This window comes from Artibeus jamaicensis, unplaced genomic scaffold (assembly GCF_021234435.1).
Source record: "Artibeus jamaicensis isolate MK-2021 breed Jamaican fruit bat unplaced genomic scaffold, CSHL_Jam_final contig_354, whole genome shotgun sequence".
Lineage (NCBI taxonomy): Eukaryota > Metazoa > Chordata > Mammalia > Chiroptera > Phyllostomidae > Artibeus > Artibeus jamaicensis.
The window spans coordinates 38,579,888-38,600,437 of NW_026521803.1; the positions used below are offsets into that span (position 1 = coordinate 38,579,888).

General features: G+C 46.5%; 1 protein-coding gene across 3 annotated transcripts in view; it reads left to right on the plus strand.

The window, feature by feature from the left end:
* The first annotated feature begins 10,359 nt into the window (after nucleotides 1-10,359).
* ZCCHC2 (zinc finger CCHC-type containing 2) overlaps nucleotides 10,360-20,550 on the plus strand; it is a 48,333-nt gene continuing 38,142 nt past the window's right edge. For 2 of the 3 annotated variants that reach the window (XM_037156429.2, XM_053664154.1), the window contains exon 1: nucleotides 10,361-11,679. In XM_037156429.2, coding sequence (XP_037012324.2) covers nucleotides 10,732-11,679 — 948 coding nt within the window. In that variant the 5' untranslated portion in view covers nucleotides 10,361-10,731. Of the gene's footprint in view, nucleotides 11,680-20,550 lie in introns of all 3 variants that reach the window. The other variant, XM_053664155.1, reaches the window with a different exon arrangement.

Sequence of the window (20,550 nt, forward strand, 5' to 3'; positions counted from 1 at the left end):
AATGCATTGTGTAGCACTTATCTGTGGGTAGATACATAGAATTATGGTCTATTTGGAATTTTTCTTTTCTACTAAAAATCTCAATAGTGAACATGTGTGGGTTTTAGAGTCAGAAACAAATGGTGCATTTAGTTTTAAACTCTTCAGGCCCTTGAATTGAAAGTACGTCACATCATCTAGTTGGCATTAAGGCTGAAAATGTGGTTGTGGGAGAGCCAACTAGGGTTTGGATTATAACCACCTCCTTGCTGGAGACCTTGGGAGAACAGCTTCCCCTCTCAGTCCCAGTGTCCTTACCTGCAAAATGCCATGCATCTAAAGAACGTCATGAAGAGCAGAAGGTGTGTAGACAGAAGGTGTGACGGAACACAATTCAGTGCTCAGTAAAGGGTCTCACACTGCTGCTGTTCAGAGACTTACGCTTCGCTGTGGAGGAATGCTTCTTTTCTCTGGCTGTTCTTTCTTTGCTCGGCCTGACTTCTTCAAGTCATCAGAGCCAGGAACACGAGGGACCACAAGGATTAGGTGGTCCTAATGACCGCCACTCCTTGCGTTATTAGCGCAGCTCTACTTTTGAGTCGCTCAGTGGCTGCACGTCCCAACTTGTAAGGTCGCTGCCGAACTTCACGGGCAGGATGTGCTGGAGAGGCGTGCTGTGGCACAGCCAACGCCGGAGCTGTCCCCATGGGGGTCAGAAGCTAGGACGGTCCCACACCGGGGTTTGCCTCTCTGCCATCAGATGTATAATGCTTGTGAAGCTTCGTGGAAGCAGAGAGGGTGCTGGGGGAAGAATTTGGAGACCTGATAACATGTGTGAGTCTTAATTTAGCAGCATGTTGTCATCTCTTCCTTATGACTGATTGCCTGAGTCACCAATAGAGAGTTACGAGGAAAACCTTTGACGTTATAAGTGGTGATGACACATTTTAAATGCCAACATTACACGCAAGAAAAATAAACTTTGACTTCAGGTTTAATGGCAAAATAAATATCTTTGAGTATTTCAAATCTAGTCAGACTATAAAACCAATGTCCTGATATATAGATAATGCTCTGAGACAAACACAGCAAAAGAATTGTTTAGTTTAGAGTTGCTTAACTTGTATCCACATAGTTCCATCATAATTGGTTGAAAGTGAGAAATAAAACAAATGTTTTTCTACATTATAAACAAATTGGACGGGTTTTAATGGACTAGTTTTAAATGAATGAAAGAAATCCCTCATTTGTTTAACATGATTTAAATATACTTTTTGTTCTGGAAGTCAGTTTTTAAAAATTAAATCTTACAGAGCATCAGTTGTTTACAGGATTTAAGTAAGAGTGTTTAGTATGTGTTTCTACAGAAAGGTTTGCACCCCGCCCTCTACAGTTCATAAGAAACACTTAACATTTTATAGTTTATTTAAAATAATTCCTCCAAACAGATTTTTCCCCAAGAAAGATTAGTATTCTTCAGATGGTATTGTTTAGATCTAAATGATGATTTACATTTACATGGCGTATCAATTAAAATAACATCAAAGAACCAGAGAGCAGGCTGCTCACGTCACCGTGTACAGACCAGGATCGAAGGAAGTGATACTTGTTTCCCCGAATGGGTAAGATTCAGGGCGAGTGACCCCTCTAATTAAACTTACAGGGGACTGGTAAACCAGAATGTCAGCATATTTATTTACAACGTGGGAGATCCCTTCCTTGGGAATGAATTATATGTCTCCATCACCAGGGTATCTGGTCTCCCGGCATTAAGTCACGGGAAGCTGAATTGCTAATCAAAAGACGGCGGAATTCTGAACCGGAATCAGTGTGAAAGCTGTGTGGTCTCAGAGGTTTTTCCTGAAGGCGAGGGGAGGGCCCCGAGCACCGCATCTTCTCCAGGACAGCGCGTGTCTCCAGCCATGGGAGACTCATGCCCACCAGGTAGGGTGGCCGTTTCCATTGAAAAGTTGGCACCAGGCTTGAATGTGAGGACTGTCCATGTTCCCTATTGTGGATTATGAGCAGTGTCCTTAAATCACTTTTGAAAGAAGAAGATTTAACATTTTAATTAAGATAACTTAATTATAAGGTACTCCACATGGAACACCATCCTTGTGGTGCTTCCCCGTAATTCTGCGAAGCTCAGATCCAGAGCAATTACTTTGTTCCCTTCCTTAGGAGCATCTCTGTCTGAGGGTGGCCTTGCTTGTGTTTGGCTGTGCCCCAGGTTTCCTTCAGAACAAAATGACAAGCTAACTCATGGGACACTTTCTGACTCTGCAAGCCATGACCAGGCGATTCTAAGCCCTTCAGTCTCTAATTTTTAAAAGACCAATATATTGAGGTAACAAATTAAAAAAACCAAATCTCTACTAAGCCTCTATGTTCTTTGACATACCTTACAGTTCTACTTCACGTATAGTTTCAAGAGGACCTTGATTAATCTTTGACCCATTTACCAAACCAGTTAAACTACTTTAAATGTATTAAACTGCATTCACAAATTTAATAATTTTGGTTTTTTTTTTTTTATCAAAGAAGAGTTTTTTTAATTGATTATGCTGTTACAGTTGTTCTATTCCCCCCTTCATTCCCCTCCACCATACCCCCCCATCCCCACCATTACCCCCCTTTAGTTTATGACCATGTGTCTCAAGTCCTTTAGATTCTATATTTCCCATGCTATTCTTGCCCCCCCCCCATCTATTTTCTATCTACTGTCTATGCTACTTATTTTCTGTACCTTCTCCCCCCTTCTCCTCCTCCCACTCCCCTGTTGCTAACCCTCCTTGAGATCTTCATTTCTATGTTTCTACTCCTGATCTAGCTGTCCTTTTAGTTTGCTTTCATTTTAGGTGTGGTTGTTAATAACTGTGAGTTTGTTGTCCTTTCACTGTTCATGTTTCTTTAACTTCTTTTTCTTAGATAAGTCCCTTTAACATTTCATATAATAAGGGCTTGGTGATGATGAACTCCTTGAATTTGATCTTATCTGAGAAGCACCTTATCTGTCCTTCCATTCTAAATGAAAGTTTTGCTGGATAGAGCAATCTTGGTTGTAGGTCTTTGGATTTCATGACTTGGAATACCTCTTTCCAGCCCCTTCTTGCCTGTAAAGTCTCTTTTGAGAAATCTGCTGACAGTCTGATGGGGACTCCTTTGTAGGTGACTGTCCCCTTAGCTCTTGCTGCTTTTAGGATTCTCTCCTTCATTTTAATTTTGGCTAATGTAATTATGATGTGCCTTGGTGTGTTCCTTCTTGGGTCCAACTTCTTTGGGACTCTCTGAGCTTCCTGGATTTCCTGGATGTCTATTGCCTTTGCCAGATTGGGGAAATTTTCCTTTATTATTTGTGCAAATACGTTTTCCACTGGTGGTTGTGCCTTTCCCCCTTCTGGTACCCCTATAATCCGGATGTTGGAGCGTTTAAAGATGTCCTGGAGGTTCCCTAAGACTCTCCTCATTTCTTTGAATTCTTGCTTCCTGACTCTTTTCTGTTTGGCCATTATTTGCTTTCTTCTGGTCCACTCCATTGATTTGAGTCCCAGTTTCATTTTCATCGCTATTGGTTTCCTGTGCAATTCCGTTCATTTCAATTAGTTTCGCCTTCATATGTTTCTCTAATTTGTGGCTATAATCAACCAGTTCTGTGAGGATCCTGATGACCAGTGTTTTAAACTGTGCGTCTGAGAGTTTTGCTATTTCTTCATCACTTAGATCTATGGGCTCTGGGGCTTTGAGATCTTGCGACATTTTTGGTCTGTTCTGGCCCTTTAAGTGTGAGAAGCGGTGCCTTGGACTCCCAGGTCGCTGGGTTGTGACGCTGTATGTGGGGGCGTGGTCAGAGCGGGGAAATGGCGGCGCCCTTCACTGCCACTTGCCACGGGGACCCACCGGGCCCGGTCCAATTGCCCACTCCCTCGCCTGACTGCCCGTGCACAAATGCACGACCACAGTCAACACGCAGCACCGCTTCCCCGCTGTCTCCTCCCGGTCGCTTGCCTGGTCACTTGCTCAGTCGCTCACTAGGTCCAACCCTGCGCCTGGATTCCGCGAGTCTGGATTCCGCGCCTGAGCCAGTCTGACCGAGTCCTCCTGTGCAACCCCGCTCCACCAGCCACTGGTTTCGCCCCTTACCGGTCAGGCTGAAGAATTTGTTGTTAACGGACTTCTGAAAAGTTCAATTTTCCGTGTTCTGGCTGTGATTTCTGTTGCTAATATTTAGTTGTCCCTAAACTTGGTTGTGTGAGAAGGCACGGCACATCCACCTATACCTCCATCTTGGCAGAAGTCCAGAAGAGTTTTAGAGTGTACAGCTCTCTCAGTTGTTGACACGCGTCAGCCGCGCCTCAATCTCACGTGTGAATTCCTGGGTGTTAGGCTCCAGTCCCTGGAGTCTCCGGAGTTGCCCGCGCTTTTCCTAGAAAGCTACGGATCATGGTTTTTTTTTTAATCCATTCTATGGGTGTTTGCTTGTGATCTCCATTTTCCCACTTTATTTCGAAAAAAAAAATACTGCATCTATGGAAAGATGAAGCGGTAAAATGTTCACTCATAAAACCTTCACTTACATTTGCCTATTGTTAATATTTTGCTACAGTTGCTTTTTTATTTATATATAATTTTTAATTAAAAAGTAAGTTATAAGTATGATATTTCAACCTTCCGTGCTTCATTATGTACCAACTAAAAACAAGAGAATTTTCCTGTACACTCACAATGTCATCCAAAACAGCACTGATACAGTGCTGTGTCTAATAAGATGTCCATATCCAAATATACCTAATTAGCCCAAAATGTCTTTTAGACTTTTTTTACTGGTTTGTTTAACCCAGGATCCAATCATAGCTGATGGATTGCATTTGGTTATCGTGTCTATTTTCTTCTAGTCTAGCACAGTCTCCTGCCTGTGTTTGCTTTCGTGACATTGGTATTTTCAAAGACCGTCTTCTATAATGTTCCACAGTCCAGATTTGCCTTATTACATTCAGTGTAAACATCGGAAGAAAATTACTGCACATACTTTCAGTGACATCCATGGCAGGAGGAAGAGTAGTAGATTCTCCTGTTGGTAATAATGACTATGAGCCATCAGATTTACCCATGTGAAAGCAACTTCCCTGCTTTCAATCGCGGTGTCTCCTGAAAACATGTGAATGCTTCCCTTCCAACAACTCTGCACCCAGTGCTGAAAACGCCTCAGTCATTACATTGGGTGGTTGCAAAACTATCCTTTTCTTCTAAATGTTTTAGCTGGCATTCTTCCGTAAAGAACAGCTTTCCCTGCACCCTCCTCCTTGCCTTTTTCTTTGAGAACCCCTACAGACTTAGATTCTTTTTTTTTATTCACTTGTACTACCTTATTCTTTCTGATACTCAAATTCTGCCTGATTTGGCCAAGGGAGCTGCTTCATGTAGACTTTATTGGCTTGTGTGTTTTTTTTAACATATTCCAGTCTTTCAGGAATTCTGAATCAACTGGCAAAAAATATGGGCTCCCCTCATTGGATTACTGATCAAGGTCTGTCCAATGGAACTGGTGAAAGTGTCCCCCAAGCCACAGAGGATTGTTAGAGAAGGCTGAATAATTAATTTAAAAAATAAATTTGGCTTCTTTCATGAAGGCAAAAGAGTAATAGATAATGGGTTTAAGCTGGGTTAACAGCTCACCAAGACTTTGATGTAACCACGTACTTAAAGAATATGAACCCAGCAAATTCCATCCCAGAGAACACCGTTGGAGAAGTGGTTATTTTTCTATCTAGCAAGCCAACCTTCCAGGAATTCAGTCCATGGGTCCCTAAAAGGCCATGTTGTATTTTGGGGGAGACAGCCCCTGTGTTTGTGAACAGCTGGGTAAAAAGTCTATTTGCAGACAATCCACAGACCCAGACAGGTGCCTAATGTCAGCCAGTTCCTCGGTCTAACCCATGCCAGAAGCCCAAGAATCTTCTAAACCAACCCACTTTAGAATCAAGTTTTTTTCCTGGTCAGGCTTCAAAGATTTGTTGGATTTCAGGGTTTATACAAAAGTTTAATGGGCAAGTGGTAGAACTTGGGTACGTGGTCCGTCTAAGTCCCTAAGAACGTTCTGACACACGGAACCACAACGCCAGGGAGACTCTGAAGTTCACCCAGTGCTAATCCTCCAGAGATGTACTGTCCGCTGCAGCTGGCGCGGGTCCCCAGTTCATCAACAGGAGTGTTGTCACAGTGTCCGAACGATGATTTCCACCTCACGTCTGTCTGGTGCAGTGTTTTCATAACCTTACAAAAACTTAAATTAAAAAAAATATGCAGTTATTTTTTCCTAAAGTTGTATATCCATGAATAATTTACCTGTGCTCTTTGTAACACCTTTTGGCCAGCTTTTTAATTGTAATCTTTAAAAACAACTTAAGGAAGCATTTGGGATCTTGCTTCTTGGCAATTGTTCCAGTTTTAGCTCAAATAAACTCATAAAATTATCTGAAAAATAAAATCAAAGAAACAATATTTGGTATCTCTCTGAAAATGTATGATCTAAACAAAAATATGTGATCCCACTGAACAAAGATTTATTTTTGAGGGACTCTTAAACCCATGACAATGTAAGTGATCCAAACCACGGTGGCAACTACAGTGACATCACACACATGTTGGCTGCTTCCCCGCCATCCTGTTTCCCTTCCTCCTTTTCAGCAGCTCTGCGCTTTGGGTGGAGGGCCCACGTCAGGCTGAAGACGCTGACTCCACTTCTCCGGTTCCAGTGAATGACCGGGCATGGGGGCTTGTACCCTAAGTCAATTCAGTTAGAATGAATCTCAGGACCAGTCTGGCTTGGGACACAGATGTTTTCTCTTCCCTGTTCAGTATGGACGAGGACTCCAGTGATCCCAGGAGCTGTTGGCAGTTACTTTTGGTTCCTGGAGTGTTATTCAACCGTTTGTTTATTCAACAAACATCTACTGTGTTCCAGAGATCAAAATATGCAATTGAGTAAGCCATGGTCACTGTTGTGAAGATATTTATATTCTCAGGGAGAAAAGAGGCAGGCAGGTGTAATGGGAAAGGGAGCAAATAGGTCAAGATTCACGAGAGACAAATTCAGTATGAATCAGATTGGCTGATTCAGAATGTAGAAGTGGCTGTATCTGGGTATCCTTTTTATCAAGTTGATATATCATTATGAGTCTGAGCCAAACCACCCAATTAACTGTGGCTTTAGAGAAATATCTTGCAGTAACCCCACTGCAAAAGGGAAGTCTCCTCAATCCTCAATCACTGGCTACTCTCTTAATTCAAGGTAGAATCTTAACTTGAAAACAGTCTTCTGGTTCTGTATAGATGTTTGGACAGTAATGTCAAGAATAGCATCTTCATTGTTAAAGTGGCAAATAAGACAAAGTGTATTGAATATGCATTAAATACCACCTAGGGACAGGAAACAATAGTACACCCCCATTACCACAGTAACACAACCCAGCCCACCTGAATGGTTAGACAGGTAATATATAGGTGGTCCAGTGGGAGGAGTATCTTCCTAGGGCATCTTATTAGAATCTGCCAGGTAGTTTTTACCAACTAAACACACCTACACGTCACCCTGGGATTTCCAGGTGGGCCCCTGCCTGGAAAGCACTGCAGTAGTGTATCACCCTCACTGAAGGCATTCTCTCTTCCTTACCTTAGTTAGGGGAAATCACCGAGGCCTAGTCTACTGAGTTGCAGTATTAAGAGAGGGCTTTGAAACAATGCACTGGAGGAAAAAGAGCAAATTGTCCAGCCCACGATTGATAACCAGAATCATAAAAGCATGTATAAATGAAGCCTGTTCAGAAAGTATCCAGCCATGTACTATGAAAAAGAAATATTTATTGAAGAAGATACAAGATACAGGTAACATTCTGCATAGGACAATGATGTCTCAGTTCCCTTCAAAGTGGGCACCTTGGGACATCACACAGTTCTCCCAGTGTCTCTTCCACTGTCCAAAACACTGCAAATCCTTTGTTGGAATTGCTATCAGCTGCCCCCCAATTTTCCTGAATCTCATTCATGGTCTGAAATCTCTTCCCTTTCCAAAGTGATTTTAGTTTTGGGAAAAGCCAGATGTCACAGAGCACCAAATCTGGGCTGAAGTGGGGTCTGAGTCACTTGGTTGATCTGATGTTTTGCTGAAACACTGCACCAGATGTGATGCAAGAGTGTTGTCACCATGAAGCTGCCAGTCACCAGCTGCCCATAGCTGTGGCCTTCCGCATCATTTGCATAGTTTTCCCAGAGGAATGTTCAAGCTTAATACAAAATTTGAGGTAGATTTGTTGTTCTACTTGCTCAGTCATTTTGAATGGGACAGCCATACAGTGTACGTGCTCCCTCAATGGCATCTACAGTCCCCACCAACTAGTACAGTGAAATGTCACTGTTCACACATGCACATTCCAGTCCACTCTCCTTGGCTGCCAGGTTACATCGATGTCGTGCAAACCATTCTTATTACATTAACAATGGCTGGACTTTTACTGGGCAGACCTTATATATCATGTATGTGTAAGAGCTATGATCATTGTATTTCCTAATACTGGCCAAAGATGTAAGGAGGGAAGCCATCACTATCGAATACATACCTGAATTCTGACATAAAACTTAGGGATCAAGTGTTGTGGAGCGATCATTCACACCAATGACTTCATATTGCCATGAGAAATGGAAGACCTTTTTTGCGGGGGTCACATACAAAAATCACCACAGAGGTAAAATACTACCTTCCTACACAAAATATCTCTGTCTAAATAGGGGACTCACTACGACGGACCTGTGAATGTCTAGCAAGAGTAATATTATTTGTTGCCTGAAGTGTTTCACACTGTACTTTAGAGAAATGTGGGAACAGCAGATGACACAGGGTAGAAGATTCCAGGGCAGTTGAAATGGATGACGAAAAAGAATTGTTGAAAGTCTTTACAAATTTTTTTTTCCTGATTTTAAGGATCTCTACAATTACACTCTAAGAATGCAAGGAAATGGCAACATGCTTTCGTATACAGGGCGGGGCAACTGCCAATTTCAAATGCGTTGAAACTAATTCTCTGTCTCCCCATTTTACCGATGAAATTGATTGAGGCTTCAGTCCAGCCTTTTACTAAATTTTAAATTAGTTTCTCAACAGACTTCTGATATTTTAGAAAAGAGTAACAATGATTCTTATTTTTTTACATATCTCTACTATGTAGCTGTAGTAAGGTTTCTCAATTTTAAACATTACGGGCTTTAAAAAAAAAATCACCCTTTAAATTAGCCCTCAAAAGATTCAGGTGGGTCTTAATAAAAAAAAGGCAAGTGGTACCAATGATCTATTTCGGAGGTCTTCAAACCTTAAAAATGTAACAAAACTTAACAGGCTGAAAGCCTGTCAAGGTGGTAGCTTCTTAAGTTCCTCAAGTCACAGGGAATTCACACTGGCACACTATTCAAAATGCCAGTGTTAGGCACAAAAGCGCTACTTGGCAAATAAAATGATTCCCCAAAGATGGAAGGTCGGGGGAAGGGTTTCTTTTGCCAAACTGTCGTGGGGACAGTTTTCAAAGAGTGGTACACACCGGGGGCAACCGTTAGGCCAAGGGCAGCCACGGCCAGCGCGACCCTCCCCGGCGCAGAGACGGTAGGCGCCCTCAGGTCTCGTCGCCTCTGCACCCCTCGCTCGGGCCGCGCGTCGCGGTCTCCGCATCGTGCAGCGCGGGCGCTCGCGCAGGATCCAGGTGTCCGGTCCGGGCCCCCCCCAACCAAGCCCACAATTCTGCTTCCCGCCGGGGTCCGTGATCCTCAACACACAGTCCACACAACTGACCCTTGTGAAGTCGTGGTGGGAATTAACCCATTGCCGACTTCCAGAAGGCTGACCAGGTTGTAAGCGCCAGAAGGCGTCCCCGTTGGGCTTGGCGCTCTCACTTAAGAGGGATCCCCTACCCCCGCCCCCGGGGACACGCTCTACGCCACCGCGCCGCGCAGGCGGAGGTGGGGCGGTGGCTCAAGCGAAGGGCAGAGCGCTGTATTAGTAGTCAAAAGTGGGGCTAGGGTCCATCGAAAAGGTTAAATTCCTTACTTCCCTCCAATCACGTGCGCCTCGCGTGTTCTTCGCCCCGCGCGGGCTCACCTAGCTGCGGCCCCACAGTCCCATCCGCGTCCTCCCACCGGCTGCCACCACCCAGACATTAAGACCACGCGGAAACTGCCGAAAGGGAGGCGGCCGGACAGCAGTTGGGCGTGGCTTCCTAAAGAGAGGCGGCCCCTGGGGGCGGGGATACATACGCAATCGTCGGCTCCGACCGCTGATTGGCTGAGGCGCCTGAGCGGAGCCCACAAGCGTCTCCACCCGGCACGGCGTCCCCGCCTCGTCTCCCAGCTGCTCCGTCCCCTCCGGCTCGCGAGGGAACCGCTCCAGCGCCACCGCACCCAGCACAGTGAGGACGACAAGACCGAGGGAGGTGGAAGGAGGACCCGCTTGCTCGCCCCCACTCGCACCGGGGACCCGAGAGCCGGAGCGGAGGCCTGGGGGAGGAGCCGCCGCGGGCACGCCCCGCCCCCGGCCCGGGAAGAGGACTCCGGCGACTCAGCCGGCCGGCCACCGCCCCCCTCCGCCGGCTGAGACCCGCCCCTGATCCTCCCCCGGCGGCATGGAGGAGCTCTGCTCCTGACGGCCGCGCCTCGGCCTCCGCCCCTCCCCTCCCGCCCGCCTCCGCTCGCATGTCCGCGCCGCTTTAGCTGAGGATGCTGAGGATGAAGCTCCCGCTGAAGCCGACGCACCCCGTGGAGCCGCCGCCCGAGGTGGAAGAGCCCGAAGCGGATGCGCGGCCGGGGACTAAGGCGCTGCCGCGGGTCCGTCGCCGCGACTGCCGCCCCACGCCGCCGCCGCCTCCCGCAGGCCCGTCGCGAGCCGCCCCCCCGCCGCCGCCGCCGCCGCCGCCCCGGGGGCTCGGGCCGCCTGTTGCTGGCGGAGCCACGGCGGGAATGGGCATGCCGGGTGGCGGGCCCGCGGCGGCGCTGCGCGAGCAGGAGCGGGTGTACGAGTGGTTCGGGCTGGTGCTGGGCTCCGCTCAGCGCCTGGAGTTCATGTGCGGGCTGCTGGACCTATGCAACCCGCTGGAGCTGCGCTTCCTCGGCTCGTGCTTGGAGGACCTGGCGCGCAAGGACTATCACTACCTGCGAGACTCGGAGGCCAAGGCCAACGGCCTCTCGGACCCGGGGCCCCTGACCGACTTCCGAGAGCCCGCCGTACGCTCGCGGCTCATCGTCTACCTGGCGCTCCTGGGCTCGGAGAACCGTGAGGCCGCCGGCCGCCTGCACCGCCTCCTGCCCCAGGTGGACTCGGTGCTTAAGAGCCTTTGCGCGGCCCGGGGCGACGGCTCGCGGGGCGGCGCGGAGGACGAGCCCGGCGAGCGCGGAGAGGACGGGGTGGGCGAGGAGAACGCCGAGAAGGACGGCTCTGGCCCGGAAGGCAGCGGCGCCGAGTCCCGGGCCGGCGATGGGCTGGGCTTCAGGGCCCAGGAGGAACTGCTGCTGCTGTTCACCATGGCTTCGCTGCATCCGGCGTTTTCCTTCCACCAGCGGGTCACCCTGAGGGAGCACTTGGAGAGGCTCCGCAGCGCGCTCCGCCGGGGCCCGGAGGATGCGGAGGTGGAGGTGGAGCCGTGCAACTTTGCCGGCCCCAGGGCCCAGGTAGGGCGCGCGAGCCTCCCAGCCCTCGCGGGGCAGTGACCGCCCCGGCAGCCTCCGGGGCCTGGCTTTGGGATACCCCTTGGCCGAGCCTGACTGGCGCAGGTGGCTTCGAATCCCCACCCAGGCCCTGTAGTACTAATCGTTTTGCTGGGCCGCCTCAATTCCACCCCTCCCCCCCCCCCACCCCCCGCACACAGAGGCACCCGCCATAACAGAATGCTCTAGAAGTCTCTTCCGTAAAGGAGTTGCCACGGAAAACGTGGTACTCTCACCCCGCCCCACCCCGGATGAAGGGTCTCGGGACATTTTTGGCTTTGAGCATCTTGATCCCTAGATGCTGGAGGAGCCGGTGTATGAGCCGCAGTCTGGCCACTGGCGGAGCCTTGCCTTCCTCGCGGTCTGACGCGCTGCTCGCACGTTTTCGGGCTCTGCCTTAACTGCTCGGCCAAGAGCCCTGAGGTGCGGTGTGCTCCCCGCGTGCTGTCCTGTCTGGCGTAAGGGGTTATTTTGTGCTCAGTGGGTGCCTGAATTATAAGGGGTCGTAACAGTGTTTTTGGCTCCTGCTTAAAGACTTGATTTCCAGAAAAAAATCTGAAAGTGGGGACCTGCGAACTGACTCAAAGTAGTTAAGTAGTAGCGCTGCTTGCCCGGGTAAGGAGCCTCCCCTAAGGCCGGCTGGTTATACCTTTACCTTTGGCAAAGCCTGCTCCTAACGCACTGCAGCAGTGCCTCCAGATTTGGGTCCGGGAATGTTTGTTGACTCTTTACTATAGACCTAAGAGTTGTTTTCTAAAAAGTTATTAAACACCAAAGTGTAGGAAGTGAGAGGCCAGATGAGTCCCTTGCCCCAAACATTATTTTATACAGCCGTGAAAGCAATTTAATAATAATGTAGGCCCCATATAAAGTCCTTGAATGTGACAGTTGAATGGAGAAGGAGCTTTCAGAGTGAAAACTATGTGCAATAAGTGAATTTCCATGGTTCACAATTATTTAAAAGGTATTAACTTGAATGCCTTACTTTTCAATTTAGGTGGTTTCCGGCTTGGTATATTGTAGGAGCCTGCCCACCACCCCTTCCCCTGTCCCCTTGAAAGTTAATTTAACTCGTATATCTGCTATCACTCAGTATCCTGGAACTAAAACTGGATACCGTATTTATCTAGTGACAGTGTGAACTCCACCCATAGAATCCAGGAATTAGGGGTCTGGAAGGTATTTAGCGGTAATATAGGCTGAGCCCCTTCTTTTTAAAATGAGGCTTCTGTGAAGTAACTGTCTCAGTTTTGGGATATAATATCAAACTCAGATGTAGTAATGCCCAATTTTCTTAGCTTGAAATGTTACCTTACAATGTTTACTAGTAGTGTGCAACTGTGTATACTGATGGTAAAAACCCTTTCAATCTTTCAGCCTACTCACTGAAATAATTCAGGAGAGTTCTATGTGCCACTGCCATTAAGTTTAGGAACGAAAGCCTGCACTCGGGAGCAATGCTTATATCTTTAAAAAAAATTCTTGATATAGCTTATGTTGTAAAGATAACCTTAGATCATAAGAATAATGAAAATGCTACTGTAGAACCGTTTATATTATTCCATTCATATCATTAAACAAGGGTAACCAATTTCTGATTTAATAGCTAGGAGTCTTTTTTTTTTCTTTCCCCCTTTTAAAATTTTGTGTATTTGTTGGAAGGCGACTAGGTACGGGGGAGATGCGTGCACACCAGAGAGTGAGATTTGTATCCGGACTGCAGTGTGCGGCCTTTCCTGGCGCCCGGGGAACGCTGGGCAGAGTGGAGAAAGTGAGGCTGGGTGTGCCGCCGTTTCAGCACCTTGTTCCTTGTCAGACAGGGTCCAGTGCTGTGGCCACGAGCTGAAGTGGGGGGAAGAGATCACCGGCCACACGGGGAATGGAGTGGCCGCTGAAGGCGATTTCTGGACACTGGTGATGCGTTCCATGCTGTTCTCCAGTAGTGGTTTGCAGTTACCATAACCAGTTTCTTGCATCTCGCTAAGCTATGACGAGCCCTCATTTTCTGCCTCTGAGCGTGGACACCGGGTCCCCCAGCTGTGTCATGCTCTGGCCTTGAAGACATTTCTGCTTCTGATTCCATGCAGTCGCTCCAGAAGCCGCGGGCGGGGTGGACTGCGTTCCATCCTCGTTCGCTGTAGTCCAACCCAATTTGTCTTGACCTCCCGCCGGTGCCCCCGGGCAGGGACCGCTCACCTTGAAGTCTGCAGGGAGGTGCCCGCGTCTCTGGCGTCTCCGTGCGTCCTCGGTGCGTCAGCGCACAGGCAGGTTGGGGGCATTGCGGGCTGGGGGCACTGCGGGCGACAGTCAGGCGGTGCCGCGACTGCGGGCGTGTCTCGAGGGGCTCCTCCCCTCCCCCCGTCCTGCAAGATGGCGGCAGCGCGCAGCCCACGTGACGTTTGAGTGGCAGGCCGGCCCCGCCCCTCGGGGGGCTGGCCGAGGGTGGGACGTTTCCGGGGTGTCCCCACGCTGGGCCAGGCCCCTGGGAGGCAGAGGGGGGATTCGCGTTGCCCCGGAAGTAACCTTTAGACACAAGGATCTTTTTGCGTAGGAATGAATCCGTTTCTTACTACTGTGTCAGCGTCATCCATGCTGAATGGATAAAGTAGAACTAGGCTTTTAACTTTTTTTTGTATTACAGTAAGTCTACCAGCCCAAAATAGTGTTCCTGGCTCTTTAAAGACTTGTGTTCCGTGCCGCATATAAAGCAGCTTCTCCCACAAAATTTTTAAAAAACATTTTTACGGATAGAACAGGTGCTTTAACGCGAATTTTTTATATTAATTGCATGCTTTCCAGCTGACTGGGCTTAGCAGCTGTTTAGTGATGGATGTACCATGATTACAATGTTAATAGCTGAGGTGACAAGTTAACAGACTTAACCGATAGAATATACCTTCCAGGTCAGTTTAGAAAACTGGAGGAGGATTAAACAAGTCTGTTTCTAATAGTAACATTTCTAGAGTTCTGTGTGATTCGGGTGGTTTTAGAGTAAATGTTACATCGGCTTGTAGCTAAGTGTTGGCATTGCTTTTTGAAGACTTGTGTTCTTCATAACTGTTGACTTCCAGTCACTTGTGTAAAATTCAGCTAACAGGTTAGTGGGCAGTAGTGAAAATACTCATTAACAGCAACAGCGTACTAAGAAATTTGGGTCATTGATGTAGTTGTGTGTTAAGGAAATTATAGATTACGTACATAGCATAACTGAAAAGACCTGGTTTCAAAAGTGGGTCCTTCCTCGTTGGGACCCCAAACTGTGAACGATGTGTTAGCAATAGCAATGCCCTGCCCCCCCCCAAAGAAATCCCTGCGTAAATATTTTTAAAAGTAATAGTTGTTTGTTTGTTTTTTTTTCATTGAAAAGAGAAAAGACAGCCAAGCTTTTTCTCTTTGAATGCCTAAAGACACTTGTTAACTGTTCGTGCAAATGAATGTTAGATTTGTGGAGACTTAACCCTCAATTAGCAACACAAAGGTGAAAAAAGCATAGCAGTTAGTGCTTCGATGTGGCTCGGTTTGTCTGGGGATTGTGTTTTCACTGTCCTCAAAATGTAGTTTTTTGGCACATAGTAGTAATGTTTGAATAAAGATAGAAACTCTAGTATGACACATGGTCATCCTGTGGCTTAGTGTTTTTAAAATTTCCAAGACATACTTGAACTCACAAAAATTAAAGGCCGGGGTCTTTACTCAGAGAAATCAATGGAGTTAGTAAAAAAGAAAACTGCAAAACTGTTCCTTTCTCATAGCATAGGTTAATTAGCTATTTGTACTTGACAGAACAAGTACCTCAGCTCATTTCAATAATACAGATCATGTCTTGGTAATGTTGGAAAGAAAATTTTCAAAGACTTTTTTTAACATTAAATGCCGATTCTAAGATAACTTGAGTGTGTATGTGGCAACCAGAACCTTAGTGAGACCACTGTCTTAAAACGAGAGGGGAGGGTACTGAAAAGATGCTTCCTAAAAGTGATTTTTAAAAAGAACAGTTCTAAAGCTCACCGGTAATAAGTACCTTTAACTTGTTGGCTGCTGCTGGGGGGGCGGGGGCGGGGAGGGTTACACTGAGTAGACTCACAGGGTATTGTCCCTGCTGAGAAGGCTTTCCTCCCTCCTGCAGAGGGAGGAAAAGGCAGTGCTTCTGTCGGGATTGTTGGGACTACATGTAGAATAATATGTGGCTCAGGATCTTCAACAAAAATTAGCAATTATAGGTAGAAGTTCAGCCTTGTTTGAAAGGTGGTAGAAACGTGGTATAGCATCTCACAAACAGAGAGGGGCCAGAGGAAGCCGTGTCTTTCATGGGAAACTGTAGGTTGGTTCGGCTGCAGCAAAGAATAAAAGCGTTTCAGTTATATATGCCCTTTGGAAGAGGCTTTCGGAATGTCAGAGTTAAGTAGTGATGATTTTAGTAACAAATGAGAGCTATTGTATATCCTCCCCCAGTTATGTAAGTTTTCCTGTGCAATGGTTTTCTCAGGTAAAGAGAACTTATGAAAGTTGCAGTTATACCTCAGGAGGAGAGGGTTGTGGAGATGGACAGGAAGCTAAATCTTTTTCTGAAATTAACCAGTGTAATATACACACACACGTTTTTAAAACTTCCTTTGGTGATATTGCATGGGGGTAGGGGAGAGGAACTGGGTTGCAGAGGCCCTCAAAGGCTTGAGCGACAGCCCTGTTTGGTGTATGGCCCACTGGACATGGAGGCTTCAGTCCAGCTCTGCCTCTCGCTCTGATGTTGACCAGCCCACTTAAATCCTGTGCTGAAGTCTTATCTGTAAAATGGAGATAATCGTGACTGAGTTAATGAGATAAAATGCAAAATAATTCACATACTACGAGGGGTTACCCATCCCCCACCCGCAGAATTTATTTATTAAAAATTGTGTATTTATTCTTACATGGTTAAACTTAACTCACCTTCAGAGTATTCTCCATTTGAGGCAATACATCTGTCGAGATGTTTTTTTCCACTGATCAAAACAGTCTTTGAACTTGTTGATTTTGATGCCTTTTAGTGCTTCTGCCATTTTTTGTTTCAGCTCTTCCACATCAGCAAAACGTTTCCCTTTGAGGACTTTTTTCATACTAGAAACAGAAGAAAGTTGCTTGGGGTGAGATCTGTTGAATAGGGGGATGGGGGATGCGGGTCATGCCATTTTTGGTCAAACACTGAACACTCAGAGTGGTGTGCGCAGGTGCCCTCCTAAATCACCCGTCATGAAATGGGTAAATGCAGTGAAAGAGTCCTCAAAAAAAAAAAAAAAAATCACTGAGGCCAGATGCAGCCTCTCACAACAACACCAGTTGGTACACTGATACAGGGGGTTCCTAGAACACTCAGCTAGCGGGGGAAGCCTATACTATAAAGGGGCCTGTACTCCAGATAATAATTCTGGGTTTTTTTGGGGGGGTCCTCCCTCGTATCTTGAGAATGAGTTCTCTGTCAAGAATGATGCTCAGTGCAGTCTTCTTCTCCACTAGGATGCACTCATCACATTGTTTTTCCAGTTATTTTCGGAATGGGTTTTTCCCCCACTTACTAAAATCCATGTGGTGTAGTATTTTCTGTATTCTCCACAACCGTACTTTGAATTGATCGGCATTCAGGAAGGATGGGTAATTGAACAGGCCGTATTTGAGGCACATTTATTGGGGGCAGTAATTTTTGTTAACAGTTACATTGTGAAGGTCTGGTATTCGGCAGGTAGACGAAGCCCGTAGGGGAAAAGAGCCCAGCATTTCTCTGAGCCACAATTCATTAGAATACGTATTCTCCCCACACTGGATTTGGGAATGGGAGTGGAGAAGGTATGTTTTTAACTGGGATTATCAGTAACTACTCTGCAACTGTAATCTACTTAGACCTTTATCTAGTTTTTATATTTAGCTAGAAAATGATTCCACAATTTAAAGCTTTCTGCAGGTTTGTTGTTATATACTTTTTGTTGGTTTATAGCACAGACTAGAATATGTGGGTAACTAAGGAACATTTTTAATATCTTATTTATAGATGCCATTAACTTGGCTGATCATTGAGCTTATTTAATATTTTTGTCCTTCCTGGAGAAATACTAAGCCGGTATTTTTCGTAAAGAGAGGCAGAAGGCAGGCACGCCCCTCAGAGCAGATGAGCCTCATGTTTACGCCTCTGCTTCTCGTCCGGGAGGGCTGTGGAAGCAGCGTCCTGCTCACAGAGCACACTTGGTCACAAAGGCCTCCTTCATCCAGTCTCTGTAAACAGTCGCTCTAGAAGGGAAGTGCCTGCTCGGACGTTTGTTACAGGTGGCAGACCTGCTGGACACTCCGTGGTCCATTTCCTTCTGTCCTTCCTACGCTCCAGGGAGCAGTCGGCCTTTAATCTCCTTCCAAATATCATAGTGTGTTAGAAGGGTTTTATGTTCATTCTAGAAATAATTTATTTGAGGTGAGATTAGGTTTTGAAGAGGTCACTTGGGCAAGTTTAGTCTTCCCAAGTTTCAGACTGCTCAGTTTAAAATAGGGGTATCGTCACTGTTAATCGCATATGTAACTGCTGTGAAGATGAACATGTGCATGAAAAAATCTGGTAAACAGCATCGTGTGTGTGTGTGTATGTTTCATAGAGTGACTACAGCATACGCATACTTCGGTTGCAGTGGATGAACAGAAATACAGAAGTTTTCAGAGAATAATAAGGATTGGGTTAAACAGGGCCTTGAAGATCAGGTGGAAGGGTAAGTTGTCATGAGGTTGCAGTGGGAGCAGGTACAAACTTGTGTGCATGTGTGTGTGTGTATGTATGTGCATGTGCACGCATGCCTGAGGTATGTCTGCCTGAAATGGCCACCACAACTTTCAACTTACTAAGTATGAAAAGAATGCATCACTGATTTAAAATCTTCTAGAGTCATCCAGTTTTCTCAGTACTGCCATTATATTTCCAGTCACTCTCTGATTTGCTCGAGAACCTAAGTCCTGGCCTTCCCTGAGCCCCTGAGTCCACCCTTTCCTCATCCTTGCTGGCACTGTGCCCTCTTGGGACTTGATGCCTAGACTTTTATTTTATAGTCCTCCTAACTGGTTCCCCTGCTTTCAGCCTTCCTGCCTCTTACTTGTGAGATCCTGCTGCCAGACACCTCCTCCTAAAGCAATATTAATATCACGTTTTCTCTTAGTGACAGCCAGAGCCTGGCCACTGATAAGTCTTTGGACTCAAAGTCTCTTCCTCCCACAATTTGTCATGCATCCTACCTTTCACCCGAGGCTGGTGGGCTCACACATGTTCTCTGGAGTAGCCACTGTGCTGGTCTCTTAGGGTGCTTTGCCACCTCGGAATTCCAGTAGCGCGTGTACCTTGTGTTATAATTTTGGTACTTCTGCAGTTCTGTGAAGTATTTTTCACATACAAAACTGACCTTCCCTTGTAGATTCTAAGTTCCCCGAAGGCTCAGGTGTCACTCCTTGTCTTTTGTCGACATTGCGCGTATCGAAGATAAGTCAGAGTTTCCTGTGCTGAGGCTTTTCACTGTTAGCTCCGGAGAACATGGGTACGGCAAATTGCTTTAGGACAAAACGCACTGGGAATGGGTTTTTTTGGTCTTGTATTGAACTGTATTTATCCACTACTTTGTAAACGTACTCGTGGCTGTACAGCATAAGCACAATTATTTTGGAAATAAAAGGAACTGTTTCTTGAGATAAACAACAGGGACCAGCATAGATTTGAACAGAATCTCCAGCAGGTGAATGCTGAATACTTGGGCTTATTGATTACTCGTGTTTATTAATTGCTCTTCTGAAACCAAACCATTTATGTTCCCTACATTACTTAAGCTTGAAGGGGCACATCAGTTGGTACAGACCTATGGTGATGTTTTCATTGGATGGAAAAGGTCAGAAATGACAAACTCCTTTCTTACCATTTGGGTGGTTGTCTGCCGTTCTCTGGTGTTGATCTCCAACCTGTGATTTGCTTGGAGGTGGTGGGAGTTTGACACGTTGAGATTGTACTTTGCTTATGATCAGAATGTTAAAAACTTACTTTCGTCACTGAGCAAGCAGTGTGTAAGCTAAGAGTTGGTGGAATTTTTATGTTTCTTGTCAGGAATGTCTCCATGCGGCTAGTAAAGAAACATACCATGTGGTTGAACTTGTTTTGGATCTCAAACGGTTGCGATTCCCTAATTTAGTGGTCTTAGAAGAGACAGCATATAGTCAGGTGAATGAAAATGCTGCACGTTTGGAGGGCACGCCTTCGAGAACGAGGTCATCATACTTACAAAGAGGCTGCCCCCTGCGAGTGTGAGGGGGTGGTTTTGTTAGTTTGGGGAGGAGGCCTGTTCTAGCAGGTGGCTTAGACACAGTCCTGCTGCGGTGTGTACTGTTGGCCAAGTATGTCATTGTGACGGATCTTCATGTGTAAAAATTAAACCTGAGGAATCTCCAGAGTGGATGAGATGTCCAGCTCACCTGTGTTATGGGACACATGACACAGTGAGCTCTTAGAGAAGGCTCGCCATGGGACTGGGGGCAGGAGAAGCGAACACGGATGTTCTCTGTGTTCTTGGGCTTTCGCAGGCTTGAAGTTTTTTAAATTTGTCGTCTGAGTCCAGGCGGAGAAAAGTTCCCCGCTTTTCATTTGGTCCGACACTGTCATCGAACCGGCCTGTGTAAAACGCCCGCTCTTGAGTGTCATCTGGATTGCATTTGCATGGAAATCTGAACTTGGTGGAGAAAGTGGGCATCATTCCTCTGTGTGACAGTCCGTTAAACACCAGTAATTCCCAGAGTCCGTGGCGCCCTTCCCCCTGCTCCAAGTAGAGCAGAGAGCACGAGCCTTGTGGG